Source organism: Pinus tabuliformis, chromosome 4_1 (assembly GCF_031772625.1).
Source record: "Pinus tabuliformis cultivar Carrire ecotype Pingquan chromosome 4_1, CPIR1, whole genome shotgun sequence".
In the NCBI taxonomy this organism is placed as follows: Eukaryota; Viridiplantae; Streptophyta; class Pinopsida; order Pinales; family Pinaceae; genus Pinus; species Pinus tabuliformis.
Window position 1 is genome coordinate 34,549,693 of NC_142303.1, and position 12,289 is coordinate 34,561,981.

General features: G+C 39.1%; 1 protein-coding gene across 1 annotated transcript; it reads right to left on the reverse strand.

Moving 5' to 3' along the window:
• Positions 1-362: 362 nt before the first annotated feature.
• Positions 363-4,395, reverse strand: LOC149174054 (uncharacterized). The gene is made up of 4 exons (XM_089419158.1): positions 3,957-4,395; positions 3,735-3,864; positions 708-1,300; positions 363-548 (listed from the first exon to the last, which is right to left on the reverse strand). The coding sequence occupies exons 1-4, from the start codon at positions 4,096-4,098 to the stop codon at positions 526-528; spliced, it is 888 nt and encodes a 295-aa protein (XP_089275284.1). The 5' UTR covers positions 4,099-4,395; the 3' UTR covers positions 363-525.
• Positions 4,396-12,289: the final 7,894 nt, after the last annotated feature.

Sequence of the window (12,289 nt, forward strand, 5' to 3'; positions counted from 1 at the left end):
GAAGATACAAATCAATGAACAGTGAGATATTTTCATGAGGAAGAAAATTTACAAATTGTACGAGTCGATTTGATTCTTCATCACGTGAAGTGATGGGACTTGCAGAATTCTTAATTCATTATATACTTATTTTAATAATTTGAGTAGTGATTGAGTGTTGGTATCGTTCTCTTTTGTTTACTATTCCAAAGAATATTGCAGTCACCAGCCTAGCGTAATCATCTTGAATTATTTATTTTCCTGTGATTGAATTGACCTGAAGTAGGCATGCATTCATGTCCCTTTCTCCACTACTGATCTGACAATCTCAAATGGCGAAGATGTTGGACATCCATTTCCAAATGGAAAAATTAAAAAAATATGCAATTCCTTTTGGTGTAACAAAGTCATGAATATACATCCAATTAACAGAACTGTCCATGGAAGGTGTACAAGTGTTACAGGTATGTTACAGGCAACAAAGAGCTGTTCTAAGTATTGCAGTGTGTACACTATTCACATGTCATCAACGTAGAAGACGTGGGTTCATGGATCAATTTCAGCGCCATCTTCATCAATGTAGAAGATGTGGGTTTATAAGAATCAATTTCAGATCGTCATCTTTATCTAGATTGTAGATTTCGAAATATTTAAAAAATTTGGAGAATATTACTAATAGCAAAAAATAAAATTTCCTTATTCAAATTATTGACTTATATTCCACACACCTGACAAATCCATTGTCGAATCACAGTTGTAATCGTAGGATGAATAAGCAGAAGTGTTTACTGCACTCATGGCTGCAGCTTTGTCAGCTTCTCCTCCACCAGGAATGGTGGAATAGAGCTGACTTAGAATTGCAGAAAAAGCATCTTGCTCTAAGGATCCACATGTTGCCAGTTCATTCTGCTCTCCTTTCAAAGAAACTAGTGCTGTATAAGCATCTTCATTGGTAGCTCTGAAATTGGGTTCTTCTCCACTTTGCTTTTGCCAATTGCAATCTGTGGATGATACGCTGGTGGCATTGAAACCACTTTCAAGGAAGTGGGAAGCCATCAAATTTGGCTGTGGGTTAAGGCTGAGGCTGCTCTCTGTATTATCCTCATTTGAAGATGCTGATGATAATGGTGGCAGGGTTTGGTTTACCATGACCGAATGAGGGGCTGTTACCAGCTGTGGCAACGAAGTAGTAATATTGTTTACCTCGTAGGAATCTTCAGAAGGGTGAGATGTTGAGAGTTTTTTTCTCATGTGTGACCTCCAGTAATTTTTGATCTCATTGTCCGTTCTCCCTGGCATGTTTTCTGCTATCAGCGACCACCTGTTCATAGGTATAAGACCCAAATTAAGTATATCATTAAGATCCACTAGACTTGTTAAGGAAAAAATTGCAAATTTTCATTATCACAAAACACTCTGCATGCTTGAAATTTCAAATCCTCCTTATGTGTCAAACAATCTGATGGTAGTTACAAGTAACAATCTGATGGTAGTTACAAGTTTCTTGAGCTTTTCATTTTACATTTTGAAAATTTCACTGCTATATATAAATTTTACCTATGCTGATCTCATAGTTTGAATCAGTCCTGTCATAATGAATCGTTCTAGAAAAAAAATATTTTTTTCCTCTTCAGATATAATTTGCTCAGATATATAACTTCAGTATCCATAATGATCCATATTTGAGTTGGGAGAATATACATTTAAAAGGGTTTTTGTCTATTAAAAATATAAAAGTTCGAACAATATGAAATCCTAAAGGTTTTTGCTTGATATAAAATTTGTAAGATGCCCCTTTCTGAGCTGGATAGACAATTAAAAAAGCAAAGAAAGATTGCGCTATAATACAAAGTACAGTATTTTTATGGGTGGCCATATCATTATTTTTTTTTTTAATTTTTTTTTGGAACAATTGTAATTTTTTTAAATTGAAAATTCCAATTTTTAAGCAGGCACTCAGTATTTATCTTCAAATTACAATTGTTAGCTTAATTTTTTTTATTTTTTATTTTATAATGAATTGTAATTTTTTTAAATTGAAAACTCCAATTTTTTAGGCAATCACTTGATGTTTATTTTAAAATTTTGTAATTTTCATGTAGACAAAAATTCATATGTTTTTCAATATAATACCAAAATTTAAAACTATATTAGAATTTAAGACTTCTGATCAGGTAACTAAATAACTCATTCAAAATTCCAGATTTTTAATTTAACAAATCATTAACTTCTTAAAATTAACAATATAATACCAAAATTTGATTTCAAACTAGTTAATCAAACAACTCATTCAAAATTCTAGACTCTTAATTTAACAAAGCATTAACTTCTTAAAATTATGAACATTTCTTAAAAAAAAAAATATGAATATAATACCAAAATTTGACTTCAGACTAGTTAATAAAACAACTTATTCAAGTTTCCATACTCTTATTTTAACAAAGAATTAACTTATAAACATTTAAAAAAAATAGATAAAGGAAAATATAAACAATAATATATAAAAATATTAACTTATAAAAATAAAGTATTATTATTATTATTATTATTATTATTATTATTATTATTATGTGATTATTATTCTTTTTAAAATAGTAGGAAAATCTATCATAATAAAGTTGATAAATAAAAAATAGGACAATTATCACAGACTGACTGTTATTGGTAAATGCAGATTCACTCAGCACTCTTATTTAAGAAAAACCACTTCTCCTATAACTATCTTATTGGTGGTCCCTAAAGGGAAAAGCTTTCACTGTGGGTCTTGGGCTGTTAACCTATATCCTTATGTCATATGGGAATAGATTAAGACTTCTTAACCAAACAAAAGCAATTTTAAAACATATTAGATTATAACCTATCACTATAATCTTATTTTAAATTTCATAATTTACATAATATTTTATAAATAAAATTATAATTAATTAATATTATCCCTAAAATTAATAAATAAAAATTAATTTATACAATAAAATAATTTCTTTACACTTCAAAAAAAATTAACTTAAACTTTTTAGAATCTTATCTATATAAAAATACGTTGAACATAAATATAAACTGGGTCATGTAAATGTAAATAAAAAAGATTAAACTATATTACCAATTGGATACCACTCGCAAACTTACAACCACATCTGATATTTAATGGCATGTCATAAACTAAAACATGGAGAAGTAAATATTATATTTCAGATTCCAGAGATTTTAAATAACTCATCAGGATTTTCCATTTTATAATTACACTCAAATTCATCATCAACATTGAACTAGAACTATTTTATCCACGTATGACAAGGAAAAGAGCTAAAAAAAAAAAGAAGGAAATGCAGTGCAACAAGGTATATCCATTCCCTGCAACTTTAGAGAATACTAATTTTAAAGGCATCAGCCAATATCAGCAAATTAATAGACTAGAAGAGTGCACAGTGCACTAATTGATTATAAAGAGTGAATTGGGTGCATGGATATGAACGTCCAATTACATGTCCACTCTGTGTAAACTTTTCATGTCCACTCTCTGTAAACTCTTCATGTGCTGTGTATATAATGCAGTGAATAGAAAAGGTGAATTGGGTCTATAGATAATTTTGACACCAAATTACATATGCATTAAGGTTTAGTCTATGAAGATGGACACCAGGTCTAGTAAACTCCTTACCCAAGATCTATATACTATATCAATTCTCAAATGATATAAGCACAAAAATGGACCATGAAAGATAATTAGGCATGGTTGAGGCCAAAGTAGCAAAAACCTGTTGCCCCATCGAGCATGGAGCTCCAAGATTGTGCGCTCTTCTTCTGGAGTTATGCTACCCCGCTTGAGATCTGGGCGAAGATAATTGACCCACCTCAGCCTGCAACTTTTCCCGCATCGTTGAAGCCCTGCATCAAAAAACTAATTAATACCTGAAAAAAACTTCGAAGCTAACTACCCAATCTGAGATAATTGGCTTAACGAGATTCGAAATGGTTACCAGAGGCTTTAGCCAGAGCACTCCATCGACCAGGGCCATGGATTGTGATGTAACGAAGGAGACGAATATCTTCTTCATAAGTCCAGGGGCCTTTTTTCAGTTTTCCAGATCTTTCACAAGACTTGGACCACTTTGAGCTCATGATTTCTCTGTAAATAATTCTTGCAGATAGATGAAGTTAGCAATCTGAGAGCTTTTCCCTTGGGTTTCACACTGTAAAAGAATCACAAACTAAATTTTTCTCAACACCATTCCATTCAGCTCTAGATTTGAGAACTCATGACCTGAGAGTTATGGGACTATTCAACCTTGTTCCATGATAGTAGGAGCCCTTAACTTTTAAAATTCTCTCTCTTTCATTATTTAAATTGCAGAAACGCTGGATTGTTGGACATGGTGTTGATTGCGTGTTCGCCAGGCATCAGTAAGATGAGATGTAAACCAGAATACATGATCTTTGTGGGGGAAAATTACGTGTTGGGCCGGCCAGCTCATCCTCTACGGAACTCCTTAGTTGGGTCCCACTCACCTCCGCACAGTTCTAAGATTGATGATGACGTGGTGGAGAGTAATTCCAAGGGGACCACTGGAGCCCCAGTCTTATCTACCAATGTAAACGGGTCGTTCACTGCCACGTGGAGACCCAGTCTTATCTACTAATGTGAACGGGTCGTTCACTGCCAGGTGTCATTGTATTAGCGGACGTGGACTAAAGCTCTCGGCCCTCACTGTGCGGAAGCCTGTGTTCCACGTATGTCCAAGTGATTGGAAGGAAAGTAAAAGATTCAAAGCGAATTGAAGGCTCCGGAGCATCTCTTCTGGTGTGTGGTTGCCATCAGGACAGAGAGAGATTGACTAGGCACGTTCAATCACCAATCATAAAGAAAGATTGATTGGGTACGTTCAATCACTAATCCATATTATTGAGGTGGGGTCATGGGTACATGCACCCATTATTGAGGTGGGTCTAGGGAAAGCTATTCACTTGTGGAACTTGAAACCTTGAGCTAAACTAGCCTACCTCTTTGTGAAAGTGAACGCTAAGTGTGCAAGATAGAGATATATTCTTAAGGTAGGGAGGAGTTTGTGCTATTTTATTATCATTGATAAGTAAGTAGATATGTATTTTGAGTATAGATATATACGTAAGGTAAGGTAGGAAAGAGTTTGTGTTATTTCATTGTCATTGATAAGTACGTAGATATGTATTTTGGGCATAGAATTATTTATTTATTTATTTTTTTGTGTGTGGAAGATAGGGGTTTTTTTTAAAAGTCAAGAGTTTATTATCAATTTATAATGATATTGGTCTAAAATGTTGTGAATAAACTTAATGCTATTTATTGAAGGAAGATGGATCTATGTACTTGAGAGTGAAGATCTTATACTCAATCACCTTTGATAACTTCAAACTCAAATATTTTGGAGATTTGAAAAATTACTCATTTTTTTTCCTTTGAAAAAAAGTGTATTTTTCTATTAAAAAATAAGAAAATTTTTACATATACATGTTACAACATTCGAATAAATATAAAAAAGCATATAAAATATAACTTATAAAAAAACATTGACACTAGAGGTTAAAAGTATCATGCCAAAAAAACATATCCACACAAACAGAAATGAAACTTCCCCATCTAGGAGTTGACTCAGGGAATCAAGAAAGCATATAGGCCCATGTACCCATCAAAATACAAAAGGCCTACAAGTGCTCTTCAAAAACCCTAGGGCTAAAAATAGTCAGAGGATGCAAACTCCCTCAAAGAGTAAAATTAAGCATACCTAAAATATCCCAAGGGAGAGGACTGCAACCCACAAGTATTCTATTATGCTCTTAACCTGCAAAAGATATCCAAATACAGAATATGCGAAGAAAGATACCCAGAACATAGAATAGTGAGAGACAACAACAAATATTTTATTATTCAGAAAGCAATGTTCACTGGCCTCTTCGAGGGGGCAACCTCTAATAGAGCAGAGCTCGATACAAAAATAAGACACGATGCTCCTCGCAAGGAGTCTCTATCCTTTATATATGAATCATACATGCAATACCATGGATCAATACCATGGGTTTTATTAGTACCATCTATCTAATACCATGGCCCATTTGCAACTAACTGTGGTCCCGTTATTAATTGCGGGTTAACCACTTACAATTATTAATATGGGCTTTATTGACTCTTTACTATGACTCGATCCCACTACATAAATAAGGGGGTTAGGGTGGGACCCTAACATGCCCTCCCCCTTAAGAATAGCCTTGTCCTCAAGGCTGAAGCTGCGGAAACTGTTGAAGAATAGTGGCTGGTTCCCAAGTTGCATCTTCCGGAGAGGTGTCTTTCCACTTGATGAGAACTTCCCTAATCATGCGGCCACGCAGATGCCTTTCTCGTGTGTCTAGGACCTGTTCAGGTTGGAGCTAGATTGACCCTTCCTCGTCCAATTCAGGTAGATTGGTTTGAATTCTGCAATTGTTCCCAATCACTTTCTTGAGGCATGAGACATGGAAAACTGGATGGATTTTTGCAGTAGGCGGCAAAGCCAGCTTGTAGGCTACTTCTCCAATGCGCTGAAGTACTTGATATGGTCCGTAGAATTTTGGAGATAGTTTTTGACAACCCTTGTCTTTGAGTGATGTTTGCTTATATGGTTGCAGCCTCAAAAAGACCTGATCCCCTTCTTGAAATTGGCGCTCTGAGCGATGCTGGTCTACCTGTTGCTTCATGCGGTTTTGAGCTTGATGAAGATTCTCTCTAAGATGGGCGAGCATGGTTGCGCGGTTTTGTAGGAGTTGATCCACTGCTTGTACCTTTGAGCCCCCCTTGATATAAGAAGTAGGGGAAGGAGGGAGTTGACCATATACTGCTTCATAGGGAGTCATTTTGGTGGTGGCATGATAGTTGGTGTTATACCACCATTCAGCCAGAGGTAACCATTGTACCCAAAGATGTTGCTTTTCTGAAGTGAAGCACCTAACGTAGGTTTCCAGACATTTGTTGACAGCTTCCATTTGACCATCCATTTTTGGATGATAAGAAGTACTGAGTTTTAGTTGGGTGCCTTGTAGCCTGAAGAGTTCTTGCCAAAAATTACTAGTGAAGATTAGGTCGCGATCGGACACAATAGAAGTGGGCATGCCATGCAATTTGAAGATCTGATCCATGAAAGATTGAGCGACCAAAGTCAGTGTAAATGGGTGGGGTAGGGCGCAGAAATGAGCATACTTCGAAAGTCTGTCCACAACCACCATGATGACTGACTTGTTTCCTGACTTTGGAAGACCTGTAATGAAATCCATAGAAACCTCCGTCCATATTGCTACCGGGATGGGCAACGGTTGTAATGTGCCTGGTGCTTTGACAGTCCCCCCTTTGTGGTGCTGACAGACATCGCATTCTGCTACAAAAATGAGGATGTCCTTTTTCATGCCTGTCCAAAAAAAGGATCTTCTGGTGCGAGAATACGTCTTCTGAAAGCCTAAATGTCCTACAATGGGGGATGAGTGCAATTCTGCCAAAATGCGACTTTTGAGGGTGGATGTTGGTGATATTACGACTCTGTCCCTGTAGCGAAGAATCTCATCCTGCCACGAGTAGCCCTTGGTGGAATTTGGATCCGCCTGCAATTGAGAAATGAGTTGGGAGAGCCCGGGATGTGAAAACCATTCCCTGCGAGCTTCTTCAATCCATTCTGGAATGGGAAGGGAAATTGCTAGCAGGGTACTTCCCTCCTCAAATTGGCGAGATAATGCATCTGCTACACTATTTTCTTGCCCTTTCTTGTAAATGATCTCATAATCATATCCCAGCATTTTGGCGAGCCATTTATTTTGTTGTGGGGAGGATAGGCGTTGCTCCAAAAAATATTTAAGACTGTGATGGTCTGTGCGGATTTGGAAACGTCGCCCCAATAAGTAAGGTCGCCAGGTCTCTACTGCATGTAAAATGGCCATCATTTCCTTCTCATAGGTAGATTGGCCCAAATTCTTCCCACTTAGTTGTTGGCTTGTGAAGGCCAAAGGTCGCCCTTCCTGCATTAAGACCGCCCCAATACCCGTACCCGAAGCATCACATTCAATGACAAAAGATTTGGTGAAGTCAGGTAGTGCTAAGACTGGAGTGGAACACATGGCATTTTTTAGAGCTGTAAATGCCTGTTGTGCGTCCTCATTCCAGAAGAATGAGTTCTTCTTCAGGAGTTGAGTGAGGGGCTTCGCTATGAGACCATAATTGTGGAAAAATTTGCGATAATAGCCTGTGAGACCCAAAAATCCTCTCAAGCTCTTCAAGGTCTTAGGTTGAGGCCAATCCTACATTGCCTGGATCTTTTTGGGGTCCACCTTGACACCTTCACGCCCCACAATGTGGCCCAAATACTCAACTTCTTCCATGCCAAATGAACACTTGGACATCTTGACAAATAATCTATGCTTGCGGAGCAGTTGCAAGAGTAGATCTACATGCTGAAGATGTGCGGCCCAAGTGCAACTATAGATAAGGATGTCATCGAAGAAGACAAGGACAAATTTCTTGAGATATGGTTTGAGAAGGTGGTTCATAAGGCTCTGAAAAGTAGATGGGGCATTACAAAGACCGAATGGCATGACCAGGAACTCATAATGGCCTTCATGAGTTCGGAAAGCAGTCTTTGGAATGTCGACTTCCTTCATGCGAATTTGGTGGTAGCCTAAGCGAAGATCCAGCTTAGTGAAGAATTGAGCCCCATTGAGTTCATCCAGCAAATCATCAACCACCGGGATGGGAAATTTATCTTTGACTGTCAACTTATTGAGGGCCCTGAAGTCTAGACACATCCGCCACTCCCCATCTTTCTTGAGCACCATGACCACCAGTGATGAATAAGGACTAATGCTGGGACGAATTACACCTGCTTCCAAAAGTTCCTTGATTATTTTTTCTATTTCATTCTTTTGGGTGAACGGATATCTGTATGGGCGCACATTTGGGGGTTGGGCCCCTGGAACCAAGGTGATGCTATGATCATGTTCCCCTCTCGAGGGTGGAAGCTCATGAGGCTTGTCAAAGACCGGCAGATGGTTATTTAAAATCTATTGCATCTCAGGATGAATTGGCAGAGACTTGGTTTCGACTGCCTGGATGGTATTAAATTGAGCTATAACTCCATGATGGCCCCTTTTTAGCAATTTTTCCATCCTATGCGAGCTGATGATAGAGAGAGCTCCCGCCTGGAGTCCATGGAGGGTATGTGTGGAGTTGTTCTGCTTAAAACTCATATATAACTCCTGGAAATCCATTGTGATTGGCCCAAGAGTGCGAAGCCATTCAGCGCCAAGGACAATGTCGCACCCTCCCATGTGTATGGCAAACACGTGGGTCTTCAACTGATAATCTCCCATTTGAAGTTTGACATTTTCACAGTGGCCATCACATTTCATTGTGCCCCCATCCACAATTTGGACTTGGAAGTTAGAAACTGCTCGTACAAAACAATGCACTGCTTCCGCGACTTTTTGATGGATGAAATTATGTGTATTTCCACTATCAATCAAGACTACTACTGGGCGATGTTTAATAAAACCTCTGATTTTGAGAGTTTGAGGTGAAGAAATCCCTGCCAAAGCATGCAGCGAAATAATTGGTTCGTCAGGGACATTGTCCTTTTGGTTGTCCTCTTCTACTACCTCATGTTCCTCCAGTGGTGGATCTTCCTCCGATGAGCTGTAATCAGTGGCATCAATTTGAAAAAATTTGGGCTCCTTGCATTTATGACCTGGGGAGTATTTTTCATCACAGTAGTAACATAATCCTTGCTTTCTTCTTTCGGCCATTTCTGCAGGTGACACCTTTTGAACCTTAAGTGTTTGAGTCGTGCTGTGAGCCTGTGGGGGGCGACCCTTAGCGGTGAAATTTAGGCGACTGTACTGGGCTGCTAATGCATGTTCCACGTTACGAGCTACCTTACAAGCCTCCGTCAATGTGGGAGGGTGGTGCAGTAAGACGTGGGCTTTTATGGCTTCTTTAAGACCGCTGATAAAACATTCCGTGTAGAACACATCTGAGAGACCCCTAGTGCAGAAGGCTAAGGCTTGAAAGGCTGTAATATATTCATCCACTGTGCCAGTCTATCAGAGCTTAGTAAGACGACCCAAAAAAGAAGATTCCTGGTCAAAGCATTCTGTAAGAGATTTTTTGAAGGAGGTCCAAGTCATAAAAGGTCCATTGCAACGTTGATGCCATTCCCACCATTGCCACCTTTCATTGTCCAAGTACATGCTCCCCACCATAAGCTGAGTCTCATTATCTAAGATGTTATTCAGATTGAAATACTGCTCCATTTGTGCTATCCATGCTGTCGGGTGAGAACCATCAAATTTATGCATATCCAACTTGGGAGGTCGCGGACGGGATTGTTGGTGGGGGCCCCCGAGGTGAAGAGAGTGGCTAGACTCACCCTCATTGTGTCCATTGCCAATATATGCCTCCTCATGGGTTTCCTCCTTGCCCTTCGGGATTATGCTCAGGATTATGCTAGTTAGTTGGTCAAGCTGAATTTGGAGGGATTGCAAGGATTCTTCAAGTTTGTCCATCCTCTCATTGGCCATAGCTTGAGCTCTAGTTTCTACCATGCACCGACCTGATGTTCTTGAAAATTGGGACCGCCCAAAAAAAAAATTCACTAAGAATTGAATGGTACCACCGTGCTCAGCTCGTCGTCCTGATTCTGATGGGCTAGATCACCAATAAGCGCCCCAGGAGACCTTTTTTTTTTTTTGAAACTCCTAATGGAGTTTTACTCCTTCCTTAGGAATACTGCAGTAGCCGAATCCTCAAAATGTCAATGCTACCAAAAGTACTGCGAAAATCATGCCCCGGTATAGGAAACCCACACAACTACTTAGATCAGGTGGATCTGAGAGATCTGAATGGCGGATCGGATAGCTCTGAGCGGCGGAACAAATTGCTGTTGCGGATCTGATGGATCTAATAGATCGGAATGGCTGGTCTGCTAACTTGGAACTGCGGGACTGATGTCTGCTGCTGCTACACCCCTTTGTGCGAGCGGATCTGGCAGAGATGATGCGTGATCCCCAGATAGAAAAGGGAACTATGGTCTCGAGGAGTGTCAGGTGCTACAGATTGCAATATACATAAGGGTCTGACAGTATTACTTGGCCCAATGTTTCAGGGTTCTAACTAAGGAGGATCAACCATACCCTTAGCCGTACAACCCGACTACCCTATCGTACGGGCGAGTAATCTCTCCGAGTGCTGTTCTCAGTGTACTGTAGCAGCAAGACGGCCGACGGTTTATCTATGGCGAGGTTGCAGAGGAGCTAAGGGGCTTCCGATATACCCAGAAGGTACTTGGAAGATAGTCCGTACGCGGTTCTGTCTAATGCGCTACTACTCGAAGGGGTACCCACAAGGGTTACAAGGGAGTCCAACAAGCGTGACCACCTCTTGTATTTCCTGCGTGCATGCCTCCCCAAATCCGCAGGTTTATGCGCTCAACGACAGATCCCGTGGTTTAAAGACGCCGGAACACGTCTCTAGCCAATTTTTTTATTTTCTAAGAAATGGAGATCCCACCAGCCCTAGAAAGTGCTCTGATACCACTTGTTATGCTCTTAACCTACAAAAGATACCCAAATACAAAATATGCGAAGAAAGATACCCAGAACATAGAATAGTGAGAGACAACAACAAATATTTTATTATTCAGAAAGCAATGTTCACTGGCCTCTTCGAGGGGGCAACCTCCAATAGAGCAGAGCTCGATACAAAAATAAGACACGATGCTCCTCGCAGGGAGTCTCTATCCTTTATATATGACTCATACATGCAATACCATGGATCAATACCATGGGTTTTATTAGTACCATCTATCTAATACCATGGCCCATTTGCAACTAACTGTGGTCCCGTCATTAATTGCGGGTTAACCACTTACAATTATTAATATGGGCTTTATTGACTCTTTACTATGACTCGATCCCACTACATAAATAAGGGGGTTAGGGTGGGACCCTAACATATTCTTGTTGGCACATATCAAAGACTAGAAAAAAATCCCTTAATAGAAATAACAATAAATAAGATACATATCCTTGATAAAAATGGGGTTCGCCATTATTCTAAACTTCAATTGAGCATCCATACCTAAAGCAATTCAATTTCCAAAATAGAGGTGTGAGCTTGCAAAAAGATAACGAAGAAGAAGAGCGCCAAAGAAATACCATGATTAGGTGTCTTTAACCAAAACATTGTGTTGTGCTAGCAACAACTCCCATTCACTATTTTAGACTTTAACTCTGTTTGGATGCTAAAATGGTGAAGGATCCCTCCTAT